The sequence below is a fragment of the Capsicum annuum genome, chromosome 7, assembly GCF_002878395.1.
Source record: "Capsicum annuum cultivar UCD-10X-F1 chromosome 7, UCD10Xv1.1, whole genome shotgun sequence".
Classification (NCBI taxonomy): domain Eukaryota; kingdom Viridiplantae; phylum Streptophyta; class Magnoliopsida; order Solanales; family Solanaceae; genus Capsicum; species Capsicum annuum.
Window position 1 is genome coordinate 223,398,697 of NC_061117.1, and position 26,511 is coordinate 223,425,207.

General features: G+C 34.8%; 5 protein-coding genes across 14 annotated transcripts; 1 reads left to right on the forward strand and 4 right to left on the reverse strand.

Annotated features, from left to right (window-relative positions):
* Positions 1 to 172: 172 nt before the first annotated feature.
* Positions 173 to 9,680, reverse strand: LOC107856384. 5 transcript variants are annotated; one of them, XM_047415633.1, is made up of 9 exons: positions 9,378 to 9,680; positions 8,241 to 8,322; positions 8,022 to 8,158; positions 7,896 to 7,946; positions 7,512 to 7,820; positions 5,626 to 5,695; positions 3,543 to 3,956; positions 1,093 to 1,470; positions 767 to 909 (listed from the first exon to the last, which is right to left on the reverse strand). In XM_047415633.1, coding segments are annotated over exons 5-9 (891 nt in total). In that variant the 5' UTR covers positions 7,539 to 7,820; positions 7,896 to 7,946; positions 8,022 to 8,158; positions 8,241 to 8,322; positions 9,378 to 9,680; the 3' UTR covers positions 767 to 907. The 5 variants fall into 5 exon arrangements, with proteins under 5 accessions (XP_047271588.1, XP_047271589.1, XP_047271587.1 ...); XM_047415631.1 differs by lacking the exons at positions 5,626 to 5,695; positions 7,512 to 7,820; positions 7,896 to 7,946; ... (1 more) ...; positions 8,241 to 8,322; positions 9,378 to 9,680 and having other exon boundaries at positions 3,543 to 3,680; positions 3,765 to 4,467; XM_047415632.1 differs by lacking the exons at positions 1,093 to 1,470; positions 5,626 to 5,695; positions 7,512 to 7,820; ... (2 more) ...; positions 8,241 to 8,322; positions 9,378 to 9,680 and adding an exon at positions 173 to 395 and having other exon boundaries at positions 724 to 909; positions 3,543 to 4,478.
* Positions 8,329 to 12,019, forward strand: LOC124900137. The gene is made up of 2 exons (XM_047415642.1): positions 8,329 to 9,527; positions 11,245 to 12,019. Exons 1-2 carry the CDS (start codon positions 9,275 to 9,277, stop codon positions 11,310 to 11,312), a joined length of 321 nt encoding a protein of 106 aa, XP_047271598.1. The 5' UTR covers positions 8,329 to 9,274; the 3' UTR covers positions 11,313 to 12,019.
* Positions 12,020 to 13,209: 1,190 nt separating this feature from the next.
* Positions 13,210 to 14,236, reverse strand: LOC107856302. Its single transcript, XM_016701285.2, has one exon. It carries the CDS (start codon positions 13,734 to 13,736, stop codon positions 13,347 to 13,349), a length of 390 nt encoding a protein of 129 aa, XP_016556771.1. The 5' UTR covers positions 13,737 to 14,236; the 3' UTR covers positions 13,210 to 13,346.
* A 1,994-nt stretch (positions 14,237 to 16,230) lies between these two features.
* LOC107856326 (autophagy-related protein 8C-like) lies at positions 16,231 to 19,157 on the reverse strand. 6 transcript variants are annotated; one of them, XM_016701319.2, is made up of 6 exons: positions 18,977 to 19,157; positions 18,799 to 18,879; positions 17,412 to 17,467; positions 17,255 to 17,307; positions 16,578 to 16,696; positions 16,231 to 16,501 (listed from the first exon to the last, which is right to left on the reverse strand). In XM_016701319.2, the coding sequence occupies exons 2-6, from the start codon at positions 18,833 to 18,835 to the stop codon at positions 16,407 to 16,409; spliced, it is 360 nt and encodes a 119-aa protein (XP_016556805.1). In that variant the 5' UTR covers positions 18,836 to 18,879; positions 18,977 to 19,157; the 3' UTR covers positions 16,231 to 16,406. The 6 variants fall into 6 exon arrangements, with proteins under 6 accessions (XP_016556805.1, XP_016556806.1, XP_016556809.1 ...); XM_016701320.2 differs by having other exon boundaries at positions 18,982 to 19,123; XM_016701323.2 differs by having other exon boundaries at positions 18,799 to 18,841; positions 18,982 to 19,100.
* Positions 19,158 to 21,122: 1,965 nt separating this feature from the next.
* Positions 21,123 to 26,001, reverse strand: LOC107856325 (probable beta-1,3-galactosyltransferase 2). Its single transcript, XM_016701318.2, has 11 exons — positions 25,188 to 26,001; positions 24,336 to 24,432; positions 24,176 to 24,240; positions 23,861 to 24,072; positions 23,697 to 23,760; positions 23,263 to 23,335; positions 23,057 to 23,177; positions 22,827 to 22,914; positions 22,612 to 22,737; positions 22,417 to 22,526; positions 21,123 to 21,584 (listed from the first exon to the last, which is right to left on the reverse strand). Exons 1-11 carry the CDS (start codon positions 25,310 to 25,312, stop codon positions 21,436 to 21,438), a joined length of 1,230 nt encoding a protein of 409 aa, XP_016556804.1. The 5' UTR covers positions 25,313 to 26,001; the 3' UTR covers positions 21,123 to 21,435.
* Between the last annotated feature and the right edge of the window lie 510 nt (positions 26,002 to 26,511).

Below are 26,511 nucleotides of genomic sequence, written 5' to 3' on the forward strand. Positions count from 1 at the left end.
TTACTGATGAAATTTAAGTTAAAAAAAGGTAATGCTGCTCCAACATCAACATGATGGTCCAATTGGTTGCATAAAACATCAAATAAGGGGATTGAAAATGAAAGCACAAGTTAATACTCTTTGGCCAACATACAATGTTCTAAGACTGCTAAGTATGAGAGCTGGGGGCAAATTCAGAATTTAGGACTAAAATTCCATCTAGAAAACTAATATTTACAGGGACAGCAATTAGGATAACCAACGACAAAGCGCATTCTGCGTTTCACATCTTAATTGAAAATGTGTGTACAAAAATTAGCAAAATGTGCATGAGATGAGCATAATTAAAGCAACCAAAACTTGGTCTAAGGACCCAAGCGCTTGTCGGGCAGCAATTCTGATAGCAATATGAACTCCTGCAAAACAAATTTTTGCTTCAGTTGATAGAAGAGTTGAACAGAAAAACTAGTAGACTTGGAAAATGCATTTGTAAATCTACATCAAGGATGATTCATGTTCAAAGAAACCCAAATTTAGTCCACACGCCATACTCCAACTACATGTAATCACCTTTCGATGAGTTGTACCTTGTGTTGTCCTAATTTGGGAAAACAAAGTGTCTTTAATTGACATAAATATAGTTCCAGAAGGCTGTTTTGGCTCATACTACAAGTTCTTTTTATCTTTTTTTCTCAACCACTACTTAAAGCTATGAGAAGTGAAAACCAAAGACATATCAAGTACCTGACAGAAGGGAGCCTTGGAGTAACTGATAAAGTTGTTGCCATGTGACCACGGGTTCAAGCCTTGGAAACAGCCTCTGATAGAAATGCAAGGTAAGGCTGCGTACGATACACCCTTGTGGTGGGGCCCTTCCCCGGACACACCGCATAGCGGTAGCTTTAGTGCTCCGGGCTACCCTTTTTGCTCCTAAAAAAATAAGGAACTGTTGATTTCAAATGGATTAATATTACTAGTAACATGGCTATTGCAGAAGACGGAAGGATGTGAATTTATATGCAATCTCTCACGCCTAAGCATCTAAAGAAACCAGAAACATCTACGGCTTAAATATAGTAGAAAAGCAAGGCCAATTAGGGGAATGATAATTACAATTCGCAGTGTGCTGACTTGGCTGTCCGGGATCGATTAGGCTCAACTCCATATCATGAGTTGCAGACCAACCAGGTTCATATGTTTCAAGAAATCCAATCTTAACCTTATTTGGGAGATCATGTGGGTGGACAAATGGAACTCCTGGTGGCCATCCAATCTCCATTCTTACGTTTGTACACGGGCTATCAAGTGACTGGATATGATTTTCACAATCCTTTAAGGTGCAGAACCTCAGCTTGATGCCCTTTTTATCAGCTATATCTTGAACTCTCTCTTTGAGAACTCTTTGTGCCTCCAATCTCAACCTCTTTGAAGGTGGAAGAGGTTTAGATCTTGAGTTACTCTTCCTCCTCCTCATTATGGGCTTCATAGATCCTGTATCAGCATTTCATCGATCCAAGGACCTGTTGTTAAAAGTTTCTTGCTAAGGAATACTAGCAGAAAAGAGCTTAATTCAATGTTAAGAAAGTCCAGCTAGCAGTAATACATTGTCTGAGGACTAGTTAGAGAAACAATCAAAGCAACATCAACAACAACAACAAACCCAGTGTGATCCCACCAGGTGGGGTCTGGGGAGGGTAGAATGTACGCAGTCTACCTCCGAAGAAGTAGAGAGGTTGTTTCCGATAGACCCCTGGCTCAAGATAAAGAATAGTAAAACAAGGTCAAAGTAGTACCTGAAACAGAAAGGGTGTCATAACCGGAATAGGACCAAAAAAATAATAAAAAAGAGAGAAGGGAGACACGAAAATAAGAGCAATACAAAAATAAGAAACTACCGCTCCCAGTATTCGCGTGCACTAGCGGCTCCTACCAATGAACCCCGACCTAGGACTACTAACCCGCCTACCATAGCTCCCTAACTACTCATTACCACCCACACACGCACTAACATTCCACCTTTATCCGCGACCTCCACACCTTCTTATCTAGAGTCATGTCCTCAGTTAGAGAGAAACAATCAAAGCAACGTGAAAAAATGGCAGAGCAGTTAACAAAAGAAGTTGCAACAATAAAAAAGGCATCCTTCATTATCTCCCCTTTTTTAGGTCAAATCTTTAGTTCCCTTACTTCAAACTGTAAGTAGATTTGGCTTCTAGGTTCCTTCTTCGCACTGATATAGGAAAAGAAACTAACAGAATCTGGCACCTTTTAATTTATAATTTAACCAATAGAAGCTGCTGTATCTCCTTTGACCATGTTTGATCAGTCGTTTCTGGATACTTGAGATAATACCAGTCCTTCAGGTCCTCAACCAGCAAAATAAGACCTTTCACTTCAAATTTTTAAAAACTTGTAATGACTAAGCTTGTCACAAAAAATTTCATATTGCTAACCACAATCATCTATGATATTATGCTTTACTTGAGGCAAGGGACTAAAGAAAAAAACCTAACTTCAGAAGGGGTAAGAATGTGTACACACCACCCTTCCCCGATCCCGCTTGTGGGATTTCACTGCGTATGTTGCTGATGTAATCAGACACGATACACCAATTTACAGCAGCTTCAGTCAGCAATGTTTCTAAATATATCTTCTTTTTTTTCTTTGATAACCGTGGTGTTCGGGTCAGCTTTAGCGCACCTCGACTAAATCCACGAGATAGCTGCCACCTCCAACCAACATCAGATACCAGGTAACTCTGTCCACCAAGGTTAGGACAGATGGGAAGATCACCTCGTGTTTTTGCTTCTGTTGGAATTTGAACTTGAGACCTCAGGTTCTCAACCAACTTCATTGACCACACCCTTCGGTGCAAAATCTTCATATTAACAACCAAATACTTTCGTCCGTATGTTAAGGAGAGGAATTTGGAAGGAACGTAAATAAAGATATTTTGAAGATACAAGAAGCTCCTTATAGAAAATTAAGGTAAAGAAGGAGTGGAATTTGTGACGGAGAGTAATTTAAGATATTTTGAAGATACAAGCAGCTCCTCACATAAAATTAAGATGAATTTTATCCTTCTTCTTAGTTTTTGGTGTAAATCGGAATACATGGATACTCCTCAAGCTATTCAAGACGTCTTAGATTCCTTGTAAAAAGAAGGCATGCTGTTTTTGAGGTTCTTTTCTCTGATGTCACTCACACCCATATATACAGGGATGTGACCATCCTCAAGAAAATACTTTTGTTCAGATGTTTAGTTGCATGGACTGCTAAATCATGCTAACTCTTGCAACTAGACATTATTATTAGACTTGCAATTTCCAAAAACAGTAGAAGTTTGAAGATTATGAACAACGTTCTTTGCTAATCACGCTATCAACTGGCACTCCAACTGAAAACATTAGGGAGTGTCGTCCATGAAAGCCAATTTTAGCTCACCTTATCCTTATCATGTTTACGAATTCAATTAAATGAAAAAAGATAATAAAAGAGAACACGAAAAGTGCTAGCTTTTCATTTCCATACTGATAAGGAAACGGGAAAAAAAGGTGTCATACCTTCTTGGGCTGTCGGAAAGTTGAATGTTGGGAAATTGTTCCTGTTAAGCAACTGATCAGTTGATCTTTGCATGAAGTCGTCAACCGGTACAGGAAGCTGGAATTGAGCTTCAACTCCATGACCAGCAGCCCGCATCTCTGAACAATTGAGGTTGGTCATGGACTTGGGCATAAGTTTAAAAGAAAGAGAACATCGTCCATACATGCTACCCTGCTGATTACCAATGTCTGTCCGATGAAGTGCAGGGCTGATATAACCCGCAGTTGCGAGACCAGGATAAACTATTGCTTCTTGAGGGCCAAGATCACCATCCACAAGAACCCAATGACCGTGAAGAAAATCTCTCACATGCAAACCAGGCTTATCCGTAAGCCCCGGTCTAAAATCATAATTTTCTTGCCATTGTTGAGGATCTGCATGATAACCAGAGGTCTTAGAGTCATCAGAATGAATAACATCGGCAGGAGGATAAGAGGGTTTATGTTGAAAGTAAAGCCGGGCAGACTCTATACTAGACCTTAATAAAGCTCCATCACTTGTTGACAACTGTATAATGGCAGCTGAATATTGAGCTAATGACTGTGACAAAGTTGAAACCGATAACTTATACGAATCAGAAGGAAGACCTTCTAATGCTATCAAATCACTAAGCTTCACACGACCCAGAGCTGGCAGGACATTACCTGCCATGGAATCCTCTGAAAACACCAATTTTACGCTGTTTATTCCCAAATATATTATATCGAGACCATAACCACTGAATGGAAAACACAAAACCAGTCAATTCAGAAGATAAACTGAATTAAAAAAAAAAAAAAACTTTATGAATCCTAACGAAATTATTTTTCCAATACTCAATAATTTGAGTTCTGTTTTCTGTATATTTAACAAACAAATAACAGTATTAGCAACCAATATAAGCGTACCAACATATCATGATGCACCTCGAAGAACTAAATCACTCCACGAGGTTAACCTTGAGGAAAAATTAAATTAAAAAAATTTAAAATACACAAATATAATAAAATTAAATATTAAATAATTTATAAAATAAATAAAAATTAAACGTAAGAGGTGGACGACAATATCAAATTTTGGAAGTATTCGAAGGTTGCGACTTTAGAAACTTTCGCTCATACTTTGTAAACGAAAAATTAAAAAATTAAAGTGAACACTTTAAGAAATTAAATATATTGAATATTTGAGAATTGAGATGTGAGAGACAATGAGATTTGAGAGAGTGAAAAATTGTGTGAAAAATGATTTGAAGGAGTAGGATATTTATAGAAGTTCTTTTGAGATTAAAAAATAGTTTTTGAAGTAATTTTTATTTTTTTTAAAGAAATGGACCCAAACTAGCTGTTTGGATCCAAAAATGGCTATATAGCTGTTGGGCCAACAGCTAGTTTGGCCCAAAACCCTAAAAATTTTCTTAAAAAAAAAAAAAAAGAAAGAATTCCTGACCAGGCCGATTAACAAGTGGCTATAAAGTTGTTGTCATGTGATCAAGAGTCACGGGTTCAAGCCTTGAAAATTGTTGTAGAAATGTAAAGGTAAGGCTGCGTATGATATTATCCTTTGTGGTTTATGTCAAAGCTTTTAAATTATTTATATTTTAACCTCACTTCATTAAATTAGGTAGCTCACCCTTAGGTTAATTCCAAAGATATAAATTTATTTGCTTTCATATATCTAAAGACACTCATTTCTTATGACGTGTGCTTTAAGTGACGTTCTTCGGATTACCTAATAGATTTATTTGGATATTCTTTGAAGGAATAATTTCATGACATTAAAATTTTGTTGCTACTTTTGTGAGATGCAAGCATTTTATTGAAAAAAAAAAATAAAAAAAATCCATCCTGTATTTGTTTCCTTGATCTTTACATGTGTGAACAAACGAAAAATTCAATTAGCTTCTCCCATGGTACCCATTGAAACAATACAAAATTTAGTAATTATTGGAGGTAGGGGGTGGGGTGGGGGTAATAGGGGTGGTGGGATGCGACATTTTTATTTAGTGATACAACTAAATTCTAAGAAAAGGAGTTTCAGCATTGGTAGTAGTATGTATATCTGTACCTAAAAAGCAACACTCGTATATTTGTTGGGCAGCTAGGGACAACGCTTCAGAGATTGTTGCTGTAATTACCTGTGATTAAAATAAAAGCATAGCAAATTTTTATACTAAAACAGAATATGCAGATATCTTACATACAGTAATAGCATGAACGCAACAACAAAGAGAGTAAAGCAGAACCCATATCACCATGGAATACATTTTGTAGTGTCATAAACCTATCAACCCGAATGAGGATGAAATAATAATAATAATAATATCAGTTTGACTGACGTTAGCCTTTTACTAGTATAACAAACACATGCATTTAATTTTAAGAGAACAACGCTTCATATCAAGAATTTATTCTTTTTTTAAGTCTTGCATTCGATATATTTAAATAAAAAATATTGATGAGATTCTATTCTCCCCACTACATACATCTCTTGATTGTATAAGCATGTTATTTAACCATAAGAAAGTAGAGTAGTAAAAATAATATTTGTATTCATTTTATTTAATTTTTAAATTGATTTCAACAATTAAGGAAGACATTCAAGGAAAAATCTTTTTGGCCACAATGGAATTTTTAAATTTTTTTTGCCCTTTTGGTAAAATATGATAAAAGCTAAAGAAGGCTATGAAAGTCTTTTCACAATTGTGGCCAAATTTGGGCCAAAATATTGTGGCTATTTAGCACTTTCCGACATTCAAACTAGACATTTAAGAGGAGCGTAGCAAAAAGAGAAAATTAAAATCCACTTCATTTGTTCATGAGAAGCAACCACATTCAAATAAAGTAAGGAAAATAATAATAACGAAACTAATTGAAGGAATAGGAGTTTGGCTCTTTTTCTAAGAAATTAGGTATCTGAATTTAAAGTATGAATGGGAAGTATAAGCATCATTGATTGAACGATCGACCTTAAAAATCTGCATCAGCATTAATTTATACTCTTTCAATTCAATAGAGTAAAGTAAAATATTGTATAGGAAGTACTTGTTTTAAAAGTTTATAGTAGCAATGAATTTGAATATTACTCCAATTTAAGCCATGCTATGGTTAGAATTATAGTGGCTAAAATTTGACAAAAAATCACAAACGAACAACACGTACTAAAAGCACTTATTGCAAACATGTGTCGGTATTCAATTTCACGAAAAATATCATATCATTGTTTTCCATCCCTCCACCTTGGGTCTTCCACCTAATTTAATAAAATCGTTCCAATTTGTATGTTACTATTAATTTAACTTTTATCAAAGCTACATTATACTAGAGATGTCCTCTCTATAAAAGGAAAGTCCGATGCACTAAAACTATTGCTATGCGTGATGTTCGAGATAGGCAAGGATATATTATTATACATAGTTTTACCTTGCATTTCTGTTAGAAACTATTTTCAAAGCTTGAATTCGTAACCTCCTGAACACATGACAACAATCTTACCGTTTGCTCTCTAGGTTTCCTAGAAATGAATTACATTTCTTTAGATAAAAAGTTTGACCGATTTAAGCCAAAGGGCCACTCTTTAGCTGCATGGAGGCTTGGTGGATTAATAATGCCTGGCACGCCACGCTTCACGTTATTATTAGTACACTGATTTGACAAGTCCAACAATAATCCTACACTCAACTGCTTATTATTCCACTCAGCCTCAAGCAGAATCAAGAGGTTTGGTTCATACCATGTGGCAACCTTCCTTTTCTAAAATTCAAAATTCATATATGCTACTCTATATAAGCAATGAAGAAAAGTAATGTATTAACAAAGATTGTTAACAAGTGCATCACCTAGTTCAAAATTCATATATGCCACTCTATATAAGCAATGAAGAAATGTAATGTATTAACAAGTGCATTGAGTAATGAACAGTAAGTAATTAGGCATCAACTAGTTCTTCCTTACATGTCTCGAGGCAACGAATAATCCCATCGTCTAGACTTATGCCATTACTGTTTAAAAAGGAAAAGAAAAAAGATACATTAATGTGTTGTTGGGGGGTGGGTGTGGGGGGGGGGACATTGTGTGTTGGGGGGAGGTAGGGGTGGGGGAAACTTATATCTCTGCCAAATGCGGTTTAAGGAGAATCTCCCCTGTCATGCAGCTCTCTACAGACAGTCTGATCGATTCAGTTGATGAATACCGAATCATAGCTGACGATCCCTCATCTTTGATGAGGGCAGAGTCATAATCTTCTGTGACATAACATTTCATCTGAAAATAATTAATAACGTATTAGAGAAGTTTTAAAAGGAAACTATAGAGTAATTCGAGTTTGGGGCCGCTAACCTTGCATTCATGCAAGATACTGAGTCCGGGTTTTTTTTTTCCCAATGCTTCCTGTCAGAGAATACAAATAATACAATAAAAACTTTAGATACGAGCGATACTCGGTGCGTTGCAATAGGTTCTTACCCATGACAGTGCATGATTAATGCATCTAGGAGTGAATTCGTGCTGCCGTATCAATGAATCGCTTAAAAATTTCATCAATGCTCTGCCGCTTAGTGCAAGAATCTGCATCTTTCTATGCAAAATCTCACCGCACCGAACTGCGAAAAAAAAAAAAAAAGAATCAAAAAAAATGTGCGAAACAAGAAGTGGAGAGAATTCAAACTACGAAAAATCTCTTACCTGGGACGATGTAAGTCCGTTCGTCCCCAATGTGAACTACGACACCAGATGTTTGCTCCGCGGCGAACAGAACTAATGCTTCCTGCAATGTTGAAAGTGAGAAAGAATTTGTATATGTCAACGGTGCAAGGATGAGAATGTTGCACAGCCAGGACTCTTACAAACACTGGCCATTCCAACTCAAGCTTGGAGTGATATTAGCTTGGATTTTATTGAAGGACTACCTAGGTCTCAAGGTAAGGACACTATATTAGTGGTTATTGACAGGTTCACCAAGTATGGGCATTTCATAGCTCTACAACACCCTTAAACCGCAGTACAGGTGGCAGATGTATTGATCTAGGAAATTTATAAACTGCATGGACTGCCTAAAACTATGGTTTCTGACAGAGATGTGAACCTAGAGCATGGATCGGAAGGTGTGAAAGATATTTTAATATATCTAAGGTGACAGACCTTACAGGAAACTAGTTGTTGTAAGTGATAATCCTGATCCAATTGCTTTGCAAACTAGTAGAATTCAATCTTCTCCGTAGAAAAATGAAGTGTGAATATATTCATTTCATATGGGCACTAATGAGAATTCCTATAAACTGATTGGATATCCAAATGACTTAGAAGTCAAGGAAGAAGCCTGGATATAATAATGTGCAATCAATGGGTGGTTATGGACAGTCAAATCATGGAGGCTAAAGGAATGTTACTTTTGACATCTTTGGAAATCAGTCTAGTATTGGTGATCATGCATCTACTGTGTCTCAACAAGCACTAGTTCATCAAGTCATTAAGTGAATAAAGCACAAGGTTTCACAAAAGATGAATATAGACACAGATCATGCAGTTATTAAACAAGGATACCAAGGACTGTAACCAGACCAACGCATCCGGTATTGCTACATGCCTAATGGATAATCTATTTACTCATGAATCTATTGTAGATTTTAGTGCTAAGATCTAACACGGGCAGGGAGAGGTCCATGTTCTCTCTCTGAGCGCACGATAGCAAGGCAGCTAATGTACGCCTATGCTGAGGAATGACCACACGACGGACTACGGCAACATCGCCGATGGCAATTGTCACTCCGGCGAGTGGAATACAACAGCAACTAGCGCCATTAACATTTGGTAACTTCTTACCTCACTCAATCCATTCTATCTGTGAGCAAAAAGAATTAGAGGCAGATCTAGACCCAGCTGGGAGGAGAATTTCTACAAGGCTGGAGGATTCACAGTTTCCTCCGCGACTCCAATTCTCTGAAGCTGGTTCTTCAACTCATACCACACCAGGTGAAGCTGGCAACTTTTTTATACATTGAAAATTAATTTGATATATATTTTTAAAATTTGATTAATTTTTTATGAATATATTCTTGAAACATTCTTGTTTGATTCATTTTTTTTTGTCATTTTTAACATATTAAGATTATTTTTATATTTTTTACCTTTAATATTAATTATTTTTTTCTTTAAATTAATTTCAAATACAACAGTAAACAAATATGTTTTAAATTTATTGTTATTTACTCTATTAAGGTTTCTCTGGTACTTTTGTTATTTATGCTTGGTAAAGTGATCTGTTATAACTTCTAATTTAATGAAAATCTTTTACTATTTTTTATATTACTTATTGGGGAGTTTTCTAGATTCGTAAAATCTTTCATACTTTACTTTTATTATATTTTGATTTAATTTATCCTCATTATTATAATTCTATCGAGTGTACATATAACGTTTCCCCTATATTGTTTATTTGTTTTCAGAACAACAATTATTATAACTTTTACTTAAATGAAAATCTCCTAGTATGTATTCATGTTATATTTTAAATTTTTAGGACTCAAAATCGATCTGATCTAATATTCAATTTCAACTTTCAAACACTCATATTCAATTTTAATTAGTATAATTTATTTTGAATCTAAATTGTATCAAAATGATTACATATCTCAATAGATATTTCGTTTTTCTATAAAAATATAGGGAAAAAAAAGTACAAATTGTTCTATCTTGTGTTTCTCCAAAAGTGCAAATTTTGTTCTCTAGTAAATTTTCAGTTTTACTATTGTAGGAAAAAGTCACTCAGTGAATATGTGAATTACATACTTAGAGAATATGAGTTTCTGTTAGATTCATTTTTCATACTTTCTGTTAAATAAACAATCATTAAAATATTTGATGGTGAGGGAAAACGCTCAATATTGAAAAACTAATATGAAGAAATTAATCGTTAAAAAAAAAAAGAAATTTTTTTTTTTTTACTATTGTATTTGAAATTAATTTGAAGAAAAAAATAATTCATATTAAAGGTAAAATATGAAAACAATCTTAATATGTCAAAAATGACAAAAAACGAATCGAACGAGAATATTTTAAGAATATATTCATGAAAAATTAATCAAATTGTAAAAGCATAGATCAAACTAATTTTCAATGGATCAAAAAGTTGCGTGGATTCTTTCTAATGGATCAAAAAAAATTAATTTTTTTAAAACAAATTCAAAAAAAAATATTTTAAAAAAAATGACGTGACACTCTAATAAACTGCCACGTGGCAAGGTTGTTTTTAAAAACTGACTGTTAAAAATTAATGGCATAGATGAGCCGATTTTGTAACGACGATGACATAAATGAGCCCAACTTTTAACCGATAGCATAAATGAGTCATTTCTGATAGTTCAGTGGCATATTTGAGCTTTTTCTTATTTTTTTAATACTATATGAAAGGACTATCTATAAAGGCCACAACAAACTAGTAAGAAAGTTTGATTTAATCAATTAAATTAGTTAATTAATTAAGCATCAATGTCAAATTAATTAACTTGATTGTATAGAATTTATTTTTAAATCAAGCAAGTTAAAAACTCCTTTTGAATTAGAATTACAATGGATTAGTTTTATGTTGATTGTCTACTTATTACAACTTTCCTTTTTTCGCCGTGAAAGGTTATTGTGAAGTGATAAGCACTCCTCCATTCTTAATCAGATGTCGCAATTTCGTGCACAGGGTATGAAGTCGTTGGTGGGAGCGGAGCGCTTTACCCCCCACAATGTCATTTTCCAGCAAGAATTTGAATCAGTCAAAAAGTCACATACCAAAATTGAGTTTAGAGTCATCTCATCCTTCTTGTTAATCTTACCTGCTCTCTAGCACTTATGGATATGAGATCTATAGATGTGGCAATATTAGGAGATAAAATTATGAATGAAGCTGTCAGGAACAAGGTGGCATCAATAGACGATAAAATGAGTGATCCGGGATAAATGACTATCTTATCTTTTGATGACATCTTTAGAGGCCAACACATAGAGGCTCAAGACTTTATCATCTCGAGGATACGAAAACATGCATGGAGGACCCATTTTGAGCATGCCATTAAACAAATCCGCGTGTGGAAGATTGTATGGGGGCTTACATTTGATGCCAATTCGAGACTACAAGTTTTGAAGTGTGACTCCATGGTTTTGGAGCATTGAAGAAGCGCCCTTCATTAAGGGTATTTTGGGGATTGCACATATTAAAGAAACAACCCATGACCTCCCCTTTCATTAAGGGTATTTTAGTCCACTATACTATATAATAAGTTAGTCTATATATAGTCTCTTATTAGGTCTTTTCTATTTAGTTGTTTAAGGATGAAAATATGAGACATTGAAAATACTCTCTCTCGAGAGTAGAACCTTAGTATAGTTCTTAGTTAGGACTTGGACTAGCCATTGTAGCTTAGGGTTTGGAAAAATCAATATTGTTCTTTGCTTGAAAACGGTGGATCTTGAGGTGAGTTGATTCCCTTGGCGGTCACCGTAAGAACTTGGTACTTGTTAACGTATTTTGTTGAGGTTTTAGAGTTTAATAAACTCTTTAGTTGCTATATTATGTGTTCTCTTTGTGTCAAGTTACCTATCTTCTTTTTCGTTTAAGTTTGTGTTTGTTGTTTCCGTTTGGTGTCTTGTCGTGTGGACTGTTTTGCGAAGATTGTGGACTGTTTTGTGCTCATTTAGATACCGTTTGGTATCAATGAGGGAGACGAGATTGAGATGGTTTAAGCATATGAAGAAAAGGTACATCCCAATCCCAATGCGAAGGTGTGAAAGGCTGGCCATGGATGGATTTAGGTGAGATAGAAATGAGTAGATAAGACATGATCCAAATGCAGCTTATTCAGTACATGACTTTAAATAAGAAATTTGAGAGGACACGAATTAGGATAAAATGTTAATGATAGTTGAGTGTTGTGTAGCTTATGGACACAAATTAGGGCTACCAAGATATATTCAAAAAATAACATAACGAGAATGGATCCATGAAATCGATGCCCCAAAAATAAAAAAAATTACAAACCATAATTGAGTTTAGAGACATCAGAAACAACATCTCTACTTCTTCGAAGGTAGTTGTATGGATTGCGTACATTTTATCCTTCTTAGACCTCACGTGGTGGAAATTCACTGGGTATGTTGTTGTAATTGAGTTTAGAGACATCTCATCCCTCTTGCCTTCATAGATATAAGTAGCATCGTATGAACTTCGTACACTTTATCCTTTTCAGATCTATGAGAGTACATTGAATGTGTTGATGTATAGATATAAGTTGCCTAATGCCTAAGTAAATTAATTAACATCCAATCGAAAATAATTCCGAAAATTCAATTTTAAAGTTTGGATTTTTATGTGTGAAGTATGAATTTCTTCTTTATGATTCTTCAACTCTCAATTTAGCATTGAAGCACTCAAATATTGATTCACTTAAACAATGAATTGAAATTTCAATTTGCCCCAATCGCGTTAAATTTTCCATCTCACTAGCTCAAAAAAAAACTGATATTTCAAGCTCATTCCAACCACAAGACTTACAAATGGTAAATTCAAATATTCGGATAGAGTGTATGTAGATTGTTTTCGAAAGGCTCAACTCAAGTAGCCGCAAATCAAAACAGTTATGAAAAAGAATATATGAAATGTGAATTCAAATTTCAAACAAACGAAACCTAGATCGCCTTAAATTGATGCAAAATAAAGTATTTTCTAACTTCCATACACTGATTTCACTTTCTTATTGCCTGTTGTAGAGTTTGCAAAAAAGCTAAACTATCAATCTAATTATAGACTCAGTAGCCAACATAAACAGCAGCATTAACAATGTAACAATCATCGTTTTTATCTCCCATTTCTTCAACTTCAACACCACTAGAGCAAATCAATCCGCCATCAACGACTTCAACGTTCGAGATTCTTCCATAAGGAAACACCGATTTCACTTTCTCCAGATCTAATGCGTTTTGCAGAGTCCGAGGAACTCCTAGCTTGATTTGCAGTTTCATTTGTTCGAAGGAAACTCCAGGTATGGATCCTCTTCGAAAAGCTGGTATCGAATTTGATGAAATTGCGTTTTTGCAAGCTCGCATTGCGGCTGAAGTGATGTCTTGACCGTGCTGATCGTACCCGACGCCCATTTCTACGAAGAGAAGTTTCATAGAGGAATTTGGTACACAGGCCATGGCGGCGGATTTGAGCTAAGCTAGGGCAAAATTGAGGTGAGGAGGATTATGGCGAAATGAATGATTTACAGGTAAATTGCGAATAAGGGTGTGTTTGGTACTCCCATTGAAAAACGATTTCTCTAAAAAAAATACTCCCTCCCTCCGTCCCAAATTGAGATGACACGTTGATTAAAAAAAATAGTAATTAACAACATGCTTAGAGTTTACCATAATAACCCTATTAAATGATGTTTATAATTTGATTTAAAGAAAAATTAAGATGTGTTATAGCAACTTTGATTATAGTTCGATAGGGTAATAACGTCTTAATTCTAAACAACAACAACAAACCCAATAGATTCCCACATCATGGGGTTTGGGGAGGGTAGAGTATACGCAGACCATATCACTACCTCTAACGAAGTAAAGAAACGTCTTAATTCTAAAAAATAAGTAATTTTTTTTGCTACTATTATTTTTTGATCTTTGGTAATGTTAAAATTTAAAAAAAAAAAAAAAAAAACATTTTAGGAGTCAGAGGGAACGGTGGGCTCTTGCTTAGACTCTCCAAAACTATGGAATTTGAATTCTTTAAAATGCCATCAGTTTTGAAGTATTCGACATGGATATGTTGATATCTTTTAAAGAGTTTAAGCAATATAGATTATGGTTAAAGAATATTTAACGTGTATTTGATGATATTTTTAAAAAGTAGGAGCAACATAGATGATGGGATAAAGGGTGGGGTTGGAATTTGTGGAGGGCGGGGATAAATAATTATGAAATTTGTTTTTCCTACCTTGGTCCAAGCAGTTATTTTTAGAAGGAATGCGTCTTTTTAGTGCAAATATTTTTAAAGAAACTCTTACCCAATTAAATATGAGAAAACTACCAACATTGCTTATGGTAGGCCAATTGTTTAATAATATATGAAAGGACAATTTATGGAGGCCACAACATAACAAGAAGCTAGGCAGAAAAATTGAAAAGCATTTGTTTAGGGTGGTCCTCACCATATATACATCTAATGCTTGAAAGGTCAATCATCAATTGGATTAATCAATTAAACCTCCATTACCACATTACTTGAATTGATTTTATTATAGAACATCTGTAATCATTTGGCTCTATTTAATCTCAGTAAGGCCTAGTTGACCAACAGTTGTGGCCCAATCTCAGATGGAACTATTTCAACATAGTTTATGATCCTATTACTGCCTCCCAACTCTTAAGGTATGTGGAATTGCATTGGATATGTTGAAATAATCTCTCCACAAGTTGGGGGTAAGATTGGGACCTCTCTATACCTCACTTGTGAAATTATATTGGATATGTTGTTGTAACTTGCAAGGTGTTTCTCCCTTCCTGACAAAGTATCAAACATTCCTCGTATACCTTTTGACATAATACATAAACATGCCCTTTTAACTTAGCCTCAGTTCACATATATGACCTTCAGCTTTGAATATGTACAAGTAAATACTTAAATTTGTATAAAATTGAACAAGTAGACACACATGTTCTATGTGGCATAATACACGTAGGACAAGAATTAGCAATGTAGGATGCCACATATGACACGTGTCTACTTATTCAATTGTATGCAAGTTCAAATGTCTACTTGTGCACACCCAAAGTTGGAAGCCAAGTTAAAGGGCATATTTATGTATTATGCCATACCATGGTCCCCCCTCTTGGGTGCTATTTCTATCAACGTTTATAGGCTAAATACACAAGGCTTATAATACATAAACATGCCCTTTTAACTTGACATCAAATCACATCTATGACCTCCAACTTTGAATATATACAAGTACACTTAAACTTGTATAAAGTTGAACAAATAAATACACATTGTGTGACATAATACACGTAGGACGCCACGTAGTATAAAGATTGGCCACATAGGATGTCACATATGACATATGTGTCTACTTGTTCAACTTTATACAAATTAAGGTATCTACTTGTGCACACCCAAAGTTGAAGGTCATAGATGTAATATGAGGTCAAGTTAAAAGGGTATATTCATGTATTGTGCCAATACATAAACCTCTTAAACTAGCACAGTTTTTTCATTGAAACACTTGAACTAAGACTTAGTATCCTATTGAACACCAGAAATCAAGCCTAAGTGTGTATTGGCTAAACTTCAGATACACTCCTAAGATACAGAAATGGAGTTCATAATAATGATAATAAACCTCCAAATTGAAGGAAACGCCAATGTATCAGAAAAGACAAGAAGAGACAAGATAAAATCTCAAATCCAGGAAAGTGACAACTCAAGAGATGAAGACAATGTGCAATGATGAACTTGATCTACTATGCATCCAAAACAACACTAATTCCTTGTTAAATTGATGATTGAGGGTAGATAACTAAGCCTTGTAAGAAGCCAGATATCTGCTTAGTGAATTCTAACCTCAAATAACATTAGTGATTCACATGGAAGTATGACAAAACAGAAAAGTGGACCATCAAATTATTTTTGTGACCAAGGAAAAGGAAATGCGAATGCAACGCCAACTTAGATAAGGGAAAATGAGCATCTTCGTAAAGGTAAATACATAAACGAGTCAATGTCAACTCAAGAAAGCATCTTGGTAGTAGAAAGATAATTCCGAAAGAGTAGCTAATGTAAGTATATACATGGTTTCTTAGACTTATTTACACAGTTTCGAATCTTCAGAAGGATCCAAAAGTATTCTCGCCACTGTAGGTCATGTAAAGGAAGCCGTCCTCATCCTTGTGTTCCTCATAAATGGCAGACATCATGGCAGCTGTAACAATGTGGAAGAACAATCAACCAAGGAATTGTAAGAAAAATAGTACAGATGCTATAGAAGTTCTTTTCACCTGTAGGGGGGAGGATATTCTTCACAAAGATAAAAATGGCCTTCTCAGCGCTGAGTTTAATCCTCTTGCGAACAACGTACACAAATTGCCCAACCGTCAGATCAGCGGGAACCAAATACCTGCAAGTATTTCAATTAACAAACAATTTATAGTAGAACATAAGAAAGCTTAGAAAGAAACATGCACATGGGAAAATCAGCTAACTCTGTTCAACCTCACTGGCGGAAGTTGCTTAACACCCCTTGACTATAAAGAAAGTAAAAGGTCCTTGAATTTCATTGAAATTCTACAACTTAAAAACCAGTCTTGCATTTCTATTCATCTCCTTGCTAAAGCAAATTAAAGATCTTTCAGCCTGATTAATAACTTAAAACGATCCGACAACAATAAAAAATACTTAAATATACTCTTCTGTGCAAAGACATCAAGAATTTACACAAGTCACATCATAGTTCAAAGGGAAGATATATACCATAGTAACCATACTACTCGAGTGCAACAACTAGAAAGATACAATCTTGAAATTATCTGCAAGATATATTTTGATGGTATTCACAGTTCACAGGGAAACACACAAGATCATTTATGACAAAATAATAAAGCGCTCTAAGCTTAAAGATATTACCAATTGAAAACCCAAGTAAAAATTGCAAAGCTCAAGGTGATTAAAGACTAACTTTTTCTTGTCAATGTCAGGGATGTCACTTCTTTCAGCCTTCTCCACAATCACCTAAATAGTAAGAAGAAACAAGGGATTAGGTTGGAGAAAAAGCATAGGATAAATTTTGTTGCACATCCAGACGAGTATTGCAAGAAAATATATTAAAGTTATACCGGTATTCTGTCAGGGTACTTCTCCCTGATACGAGCAGCTTCAGCCTGTCTCCTCTCTAAATGAACATATGACCAAATAAACAAGACAGGTAAATGGAATCCAATGATAGCAGAGAAAGAATGTTGCAACGGAAGGAAATTCAAAAGAGAAACCAAAAGAATTTACAACAACAACATACCCAATAAAATCCCACAAGTGGAGTCCGGAGAGGGTAGAGTGTATGCAAACCTTACCCCTACCTAATGGAGGTAGAGAGGTTCTTTCTGAAGGATCTCCGGCTCTAGTGTAACAAATCAAAGTAGTAATGAAAAGGAAAACCGACAGTGAATAAAACATGGCAAAAAGAAAAAACATATATGCAAGGTATACACAAGAAGCCCATGATCAACCATCAAATGATAGACAATTACTCTCCGTAAGGCCATTGGTAGAGAATGTAATTATCCACATTAAGAACAAACAACTTCTACGACCAAAGAGGATTCTTTTGCTGACTAAAACTACGATATTCTACACCACATTGTGAAGAGAATTTCTCATGAAATCTTTACAAGTGCAGCAGATACCAAAAGAAGCTACTAGTAAATTTGTCCTACCACAGTATTATACAACAAATAGACACACATGATTGTAACTGAAAAAAGAAACGGCGAAACTCCATAACCTCCCATAAAAAATTTCTTTATATCAGGCAAACCAAAACCTCCAATTATATCAAATAGACAGTGAAATTCACAAGTATATGTAACCAAAAAAGGCCTGGAAGTTTAAACAAAAAGAATATAAAATTGAATTCGATTAGCAAGAATCAAGCATATGCACAAAAGGTTTTACAGATATTCACCCCACCCACCTCAAAATCCCACCGTCTCCACCCTGATTGTATCTACGTACCCTGTGTAGTCCCACAAATAGAATGTACGCAGACCGTACCTCTACCTCAGAGGTGAAGTATCAAATAGACAGTGGAAAATGTACTAAAAAATAGAACTCTAGTAGCAAGAATCTAGCATATGCACAAAAGGTTTTGAAGGTAATATCCCCACCCTGTCTCCACCCCACCCTCACCCCCTCCAAAAAAATAATAGAATTCTAGTAGCAAGAATCAAGAATATGCACAAAAGTTTTTAAAGGTATAACCCCCACCCACCCCCTCAACCCCAAAAAAAAAAAATCCAATAGCAAGAATCAAGCATATGCACAAAAGGTTTTGAAGGTACAATCCCCAACACCACCACACAGACCCAACCCCCCACCCAACCCCAAAAAATTCCTCAATTATCACTATAATTAAAGAAATTTCGTAATTGAACAAATCAAAAGATCAGATCTTGAAACCACAACACAATACAATTAAAAAAAAACAAGAAAAAATAAAAAAATTACCAAGAGGGTGTTCCAATTTGAAGGAGCTCTTAGCCATGATGATCTGAAAATAATACCAACAAAAATTGAACAATCTGCAAACTAAAATATGAAAATAAAATTAGGGCTTTAATTTATTTTTTAACCAAAAAGATGTAAGTAAAAGAGAAAGATCCGGAATTTATTTAGGGGAAGAGACCTTACACACAAAGGAAGATCACAAAGAGAGTGAAAGAAAAAAATAAAATTTTCTCTCTGTTTATAAATAAATATAAATAAACAAAATCATTATATATAATTGGATAATGAATTATGTACGTTTTTCCTATTTTATCCCTTTTTTCCCGGGAGAAAATGACAAAGGTAGTCCCTTACATTTAAGGGTGAGTTTAAAGTAATACCATTAAGTATGTTTTTGTTCAATTGGGAGCCTTTATAATCTTTATCAAATATTTAATGGTTTTACTTGTCCCTCCAATTAAAAATAATTATTTTAATTTATTTCTCAACAATAAATCCAGTGTATTTCCACAAAGTGAGATCCGGGAGAATAAAATATACGCAGTCCATATCGCTACCTCCGAAGAAGTAGAGAGGTTGTTTCCGAATTTTAATTTATTTGTCAACAATTTATGAAATTAGCTCATACTATTCTTTGGGCTCGTTTGGTACAGAAGATAATGATAACTAATCTCGAAATTAATTTTAGGATGAGTTTATCCCATGTTTGGTTGGAATGAAATATATGAGATAACTTATTCCGGAATTATAGTGTTATTTTTATTCCACCTTGAGAATGAGATTAGTAATCTCGGGATAACTTATTTCCAACCAAATGATTTCTTACTATTAAATAACTAATAAACATTAGTAGTCAAATTTAAAGTTTTAAAATACCATTAATAAGATTAATTTAGTAAAATAGATCTCTAATTAAAAAAATTTATAATGAATGCGCGAAGTCAATAAGGTCCAAATAAAATAAAACGAGGTAATAGTTAATGTTCTACCATTTCATTTCATTTAGCACATGTTGATTTGACAAATCCTTTAAGAAATTATAATTAGAGGTGGATAAGTTCATGAACTTTTTAAACTTTAAATTTGACTATTACTACTATTTTATGTTGTTATTCAATACTAAGAATAGTATAGAAAAGAAGTAATAAAATTTTATTGATTTTCGAAAATAAACAACTACGTCCGCCGCCCAACTTTATTGGTTATTATGCTAAAAATATAATTTCTCCGTTCTATTTTACTCGTTTCAAATTGGGATGACATAACTATTAAAAAAATAATGATTGGTAATGTAATTTTATCATTTTACCCCTCTTAATTGTATTTTGTTGTTAGTTTTAATATTGATGGATGACTAATACCAAAGCACCATTTATATTTTTAATGGTACTCCTCTTTGCAATATTTTTCAAGAATGCTAATAGTAAGGAGTAATTAATTACACTAAGGGTATAATGGAAAAAAAAAATATTGTCTTATCTTGATAAGTAAAATAAGACAAGTAAAATGAGACATCAAATTAGGAAATTTGGAACGGATAAAATGGGACGGAGGGAGTATGTTTAACAATACTTATCCAATTTGAAAAACTAATGGATGATTTACCTATTTCTATCTATTTTATTCTTAGCATTAAATACATTCATTATTCAATGTATTTTCAAAACATTAAATTTATTATATTTAGGGGTAATGTGGTGAAATTACTTTTATCATTTACTATTTCTTAATTTGTATGTCAAGTAAATAGTGAAGAACTATTGATGAACGGAAGAAGTAAGAAAGAAAACATTTATTGTTAAGGATGTGGTGCAGCGGATGAGGCTGCTCCTCCATCAATCAGAGGTCTCGGGTTCGAGCCCTGATATGGTAAAATCCTTGATAGGGAGTGCTTCCCCCGAATGAGGCTCTACGCGGTGCGAATCCAAATTAGTCCACCGAATGGAAAACAAAAACAAAAAAATATCTATTTTGATTTTCTTTCATCACTAATTTTGCTTGGTATCATAAAATTTTGGTAGTAGTAGCAACACTTGCAATTAAAGGTAGGTAGGTGAACCACTGCCTACTGATTCTTGTGTACTTTTAGTTGAATTTTCCAAGCATGTCAAATGACTTCACCTCTTTCCTTTTTTGTTTGCTTGTTTTTCTTTTGTGTTGAATATTCTTTTGCACTAGTCTGAGATAACTTTGTTTATCCCATTCCATATCAAATAACCCCTAATAACTATTAGGCAAACTTTTTAGATGATCAATATATTACCAGGACAACTCTTTACCAAGTATTTAACCACATAAAATTCTTCTCTACTGTCAATACTTCGTGAATAACATGTGGTTTTCATGTAAGAAAGGGAAATTTCATATCAATACTTCATATAATTAAAAGCAGCAAAGTACTTGCTGAAGTAACACACTTATTAGTACTAAAAAATTACGTATTATTATTCTAAGCATCTAAGAAAGAATGGCTCTTTACACTTTTGGCTCACATGAAACTGGTTGCTACTATACTATCCCCCCTTCCTCTCCCGCTGTGCATGCTTCCGCGAATTCTTGGATACATCTTTCTTTTTCAAGTGTTCGGGTGATCGATCACTTTGGAGCCTCCAGAGACTGGAGAAACACTGCAGTTTGTCAAAAGACTGCATTCCACAAAGCATTCTCGCCTTCCCCACAACGTCGATGAACCTCCTTAATCCTATCTACGGACCTGCATATCCCGCTGCAGCTCCAATCAAAGGAAGCAACACAAATGTTGCCTGCTTGAGCTTTCCACTCACAATCTGGTGAAATTAAGATAAACAAAAGTCGAATTAATCATCTCGGAACATTTTGAGATCGGACTAGATTCCTGGTGAGAATGCGATATACATTCAAGGATCTAATGTATGGACAGGAAGCAAACTTCTGAAGAGTCAAGAGGGTAACTGAAGTGCGTAAAAGAGGGTGGAAAATATAAACAGAAACACAATTCAAGAATTTTCCAAAACTTTTCTCGACCAAATGAGCCACGAAAAATAGTATAGATGCAATTTTTTTCCTGTCACGAGGCAATAATGAAAAAGAAAAGAACACACTAACAGACCGGTGCCATGTGCATAAAAGGACAAGGCAGCCATGTGGAAGAAAAAAGCTATGTCACTATTAGAATGACACCCATATGAAAAAGTACAGAACAGTCATGAGCAAAAAGGGGGAGTCATGTCCTGTTACTTCTAAACTGCCACAGGGTAAACCACAACATCTCGGTTCCTGTGGTTGTTCTAATACCATGTAAACCGAAGGGTAAAACAAATAAAGAGGCCAAAAAAATATTAAGTCTTTTGAACGACCCAAAAGTGAAAGATCATACTGTGTACTTGGGAGATTTTCTTATACCAATTGTTTGATCTTGTAGGCAGAGTTTAATCACCTTCCCAAATTAGCGATAGTCATTAACTTATAATTCTTGCCTTATTTGCTTGGAGAAACAAGAAAAGATGGATAAATGAAATACAGCACTGCCGAATCTAAAAATGTTCAATGCACATAAACAAATCAAAACTTCAGCGGTTTTAAGACTTGACAGTTCTAGAAAATGCTCTATTTCCAAGGAATAGTTTGACGAATTGTTACCAGGTGGAGTTCCACAACACAATCTTCTATCATCTATATGTTCCACATCCAATCCAATGAGCCATGACCCCAACGAGACATCCTCATTAACATACTTATGTAGAACATGCCTAGTACATGATTAAAAACCACGATCAGCAAATGATATCTACGCAAAAGAACAGGGCAAGTATATCAGAAAAAGCACAAACTTACTGATTTATCGAGATATAAGTGGCCAAATCTTTTGAAATGGCATATAGCTGCCCTGTTGCATGTCGAAAATATCTGTTTCCGTCCTCACCAAATTTCCAATGCTCAGGCTCATGATATCTCACTCCCCTGCAAAGATAAGAGGGGCAAAATAGGAGTGAGCTGAGGAAATATATCCAGGACTCATTTACGGTCAAAAGTGAAACTACTCTGCTTACTTCTGAGCAAGGACGGGACCGGATTTCATGCACCCAATGTATACCCTGGGTTTTGAACGATGCCTAGCCAGAGTTGCTCCCAGTGCACCTGAAGTTTTCAACAAGCATGTTGCCGCATGAGTCATAGCATAAGTATAGCAGTGCACTTGTTGTATATGGTAACACAAATATGGTCTTTGTGAACCATCTATGATGCAGAAAGAATGAGGCATAATGGCTGCAGGTCCTACCTATATTTACATGTACATCATCGTCAACTTTAACATAGTAGTCAGCATCCCACAGAGCAACAGCAGTAGTAAAATATGTCTTTGTCTTGGCAGATAATTCAAGATATCCCTCAACGTGTTCCTACAGAAGTCACAGTAACATGTCCGATAGATTAGTTTTAGAGGGGTTGGATCTGATATAAGATGGCCAAAGCATTAAATGTTACCAGCCTCAAGAAATCCCCGTGCTTCTTGTCTTCTGCCTCAATTGCTCTATCAAGAATGCCACCTGATGTTGCACTGGTTTTTGGATAATTACATGAGTAAGACAACAAGAATATCAAATCACAAGTAACTAAATATGAAAGAACAGCTGCCCCACTTTGAAATATCTTTTTAGAAGTATCGAGTCTTCAATTATACCATACAAAATTGAGAAAATGCAAACTAAATACATTTGTTTTTGTCATCCCTAATATATGCTGTAAGAAAATCTCGAGGAAAACTTCCAATGGAAGCCCTCACTTTACACACAACAAGAAGAAGTTATAAATGGGCGATGATGGGTCACTGCTGGAAAGAAATTAAAAGCTAACAACAATATCAAGAACACTGGAAACACAACACCTTGAGAATATCAACTATCAGTTGTAGTACCTACCTGTGACCTATGACAAAACGAATTACAATGCCCTTTTCTTCCTCTAGCTTCTTTCGCATATCACCTGTTTTCCACAAGTCAATAATCAAAATTCTAAGCATGCATCCAACATTTGAAAATCTCCAGAGTAACCCAGAAAAACACAAATAGTGAAGCTCAAGAACCTCGTGGCATCCAGGTAGCACGAACTGAGTCTCTTCTCTTTCGGCTGTTGAAGGCAGTGTTTATCCCTATGACCATTAGATATTTCCTCTTCTTGGCCAATTCGGGGATCTTTATGTCTTCCGTTATCGGAGAACCACTCAGTATAGAATCTTGCAAAGACCTTGCTGCAGCTAGTTCCATCTCTAGGTTTGAAACTGTTTTATCCAGGGTTCTGTATTTTGTTACAAGGACAACAATCAATGAGTTTGTTGTTTCGGAGGAGAATAAAGCATGACATTCGTCAAATCTATTAGTTAAAAGCATGAAAAACATACTGTATAGCATGATGTGTTTTAGTAACTTCCCCGAAAATATCTTTGGATTCACTTTTCACGTCCTTCTGTTGAAAACAAGAAGATCAAAAACCATTAATTTTTAAATGACGCGAAAATCATTCCTCAAATTGCTGCTACACTCTTCTTATCTAATACTCACATTAGTAGGATCACAGTCCTCGGAAACTACCCCTAGCTTCTGATCATCAATCTGTGTTGTCCTTGCTATGCCTTTAGCTTCTGGCACTGTCCACATCCTATAACCAAATATCCTCAATGATGAAAAAATAGAACAAAGTTGCAAAACGCTCAATAGTTGGGCATTTTAAGCTACTCCCTCCCGTCCCAAATACTTGTCACATTGAACTTCTCGAGAGTCAATTTAACTAATCTTTTGAGCTTAATTGGATTAGATATTCGAAAACTATATGAAAAGTACTATAAGTTGTAATTACTCTCATATCAATACAACATATAACATAAAAACTCGCAATCGTCAAATATTTCAAGTTCCCAAATACTTGTTCAGACCAGTTTTTGGGACTTCCACACACAACTTCAAAAAAATTTCCAAGTAAAATGCATATGCAAACTCAATTTCAAATTCTAAAAATGACAGACTTAAAAAACTCAAAAATTTCGATTTCAACTTCATAATCTATGGCCAAAGGAAAGCTAAGTTAAAGTTCATGTAGTTTGAATCTCGAGAATCGGGAAGTGACAAGTATTTTGGGATTCAGTGAGTACAATAATAAGCTCAGAAATGCAACTAAAGATCTTTTTCATGACAATAAACAGGCCTACTTCAACAACAACACCATCCTAACTTAGAAGCACTACTATAACATCATTAAATTTCTACATTGCATAAACAAAAGTCAGAGGATCAAAAGTTCCCTATAGAAACATTGAATATTAACAATCTATGTAAGGCTTAGATGATAAAGATCCAAACTTTCATAATCCAATCAAAAAAAGAAAACCTCAAAAGAAAGATCAAATGCATATTCACCTGTCAGTGAAGAGCATCCCAGCACAGAAACATACAATACATAGAAGAACAGTCAATTTCCTAGAAAAAACACCTCTTCCAGCTGATTCACCTCCTCTACTCTTCAAATTCATTGTGTTCTTCATTGCTTAAACCAATTAATAGCTAAATTCAAACAACATCCATTTCACTCCCCAAGTCAACAAACCCAAAATCAAGAACCCCCAAGCAATATCAATCTCAAGATTATTTAAAAAAAAATCAATTCAAACTCAAAAACAAGAACTCCCAATCTCAATATTACTAAAAAAATCAAATTCAAACTCAAAAACAAGAACTCCCAATCTCAAGATGACTAAAAATAGCCAATTCAAACCCAAAAGCAAGAACCCCCAAAGCAATATCAATCTCAAGATTACTAAAAATAGCAATTCAAACCCAAATCAAGAACCCCAAAAGCAGTTTCAAGATTTCAAGAATATTAAAAAAGATTCCTTTTTTTCTACTTTCTGTGCAAAGGGGGTTTCTATTTTCACATGGGAGAAGCGGTAGCTGGGGTGAAATAAAAGAAGAAAGTATTGGGAAGTATGTGGAATTTGATGAAAACAAGACCCACACACAATACAGCACTTAGTTCAGGAATCCATCCTGTTTCTCTTTTTTCAAAGTAAGAAGAGAACTATTTTCTTATTATTCTTTTAATGGTGGACACCTGTTTCTCTTTCTGTCAAAGAGAGAGAGATGACATTGTCGGTGAGCTAGCTGGTAAAAATGTTTGTAACTGTAATAATTAAAAAACTGTTTTTTTAATTTTTTTTTTTGTGTGCGTGGGAATTCTGCGTCGGTAACAGCAAGCGAGCTTTTTTTTGTATCTGTAGTTTCTTGTTTGTAGTGTTGTGTGATATCTATGATTTCGGTTAGATAGTTCTTAGTAGTATTATCTTTTGACTGTAGTATTATTTTGCATACTGTATTAGTTTATATACACTTATCTTTTGTATTTGTTATACTGTTGTCGATTCTAAGCCGGAGGTGTATCGAAAATAGTCTCTCTACCTCATCTGAGGTAGTGGTATGATCTATGTACACTCTACCCTCTCCGGACCTTACTATATGGGAATACACTGGACATGTTATTGTTGTTGTTATGTGTGTAGAAATTATAGGAGTAATATTTAGTGATAAACGAGTTTAGGTTGTAATCTATTGTTTTGATACTACCTATTTTTTTTTTCTTGTATTAGCCTTTTTAAAAACTATTTTGTCTTGAATCGAGAGTTTATCATAAACATTTTATTTGCCTCACATATGAGGTAATGATACGAAATGCTTTATACTTTACCTT

Bases quoted from the DNA above. Each gene is read 5' to 3' on its own strand.
- LOC107856326 (XM_016701319.2), bottom strand. From the start codon at position 18,835: ATGGCTAAGAGCTCCTTCAAATTGGAACACCCTCTTG. The intron at 17,308-17,411 runs GTATAACTTTAA...CTTACTATTTAG, and splicing joins AGTACCCTGACAGAATACCG to GTGATTGTGGAGAAGGCTGA. The intron at 16,697-17,254 runs GTTAGTCTTTAA...AAATACTTGCAG, and splicing joins CCTGACATTGACAAGAAAAA to GTATTTGGTTCCCGCTGATC.
- LOC124900137 (XM_047415642.1), top strand. From the start codon at position 9,275: ATGACCACACGACGGACTACGGCAACATCGCCGATGGCAATTGTCACT. The intron at 9,528-11,244 runs GTGAAGCTGGCA...TTTCGTGCACAG, and splicing joins TTCAACTCATACCACACCAG to GGTATGAAGTCGTTGGTGGG.
- LOC107856302 (XM_016701285.2), bottom strand. From the start codon at position 13,736: ATGGCCTGTGTACCAAATTCCTCTATGAAACTTCTCTTCGTAGAAATG.
- LOC107856384 (XM_016701409.2), bottom strand. From the start codon at position 4,233: ATGGCAGGTAATGTCCTGCCAGCTCTGGGTCGTGTGAAGCTTAGTGAT. The intron at 1,471-3,542 runs GTATGACACCTT...ATGCTGATACAG, and splicing joins CTTTCCGACAGCCCAAGAAG to GATCTATGAAGCCCATAATG.
- LOC107856325 (XM_016701318.2), bottom strand. From the start codon at position 25,312: ATGAAGAACACAATGAATTTGAAGAGTAGAGGAGGTGAATCAGCTGGA. The intron at 24,433-25,187 runs GTGAATATGCAT...ATTTGGTTATAG, and splicing joins GGGATGCTCTTCACTGACAG to GATGTGGACAGTGCCAGAAG. The intron at 22,738-22,826 runs GTAAGCAGAGTA...TTATCTTTGCAG, and splicing joins GGTCCCGTCCTTGCTCAGAA to GGGAGTGAGATATCATGAGC.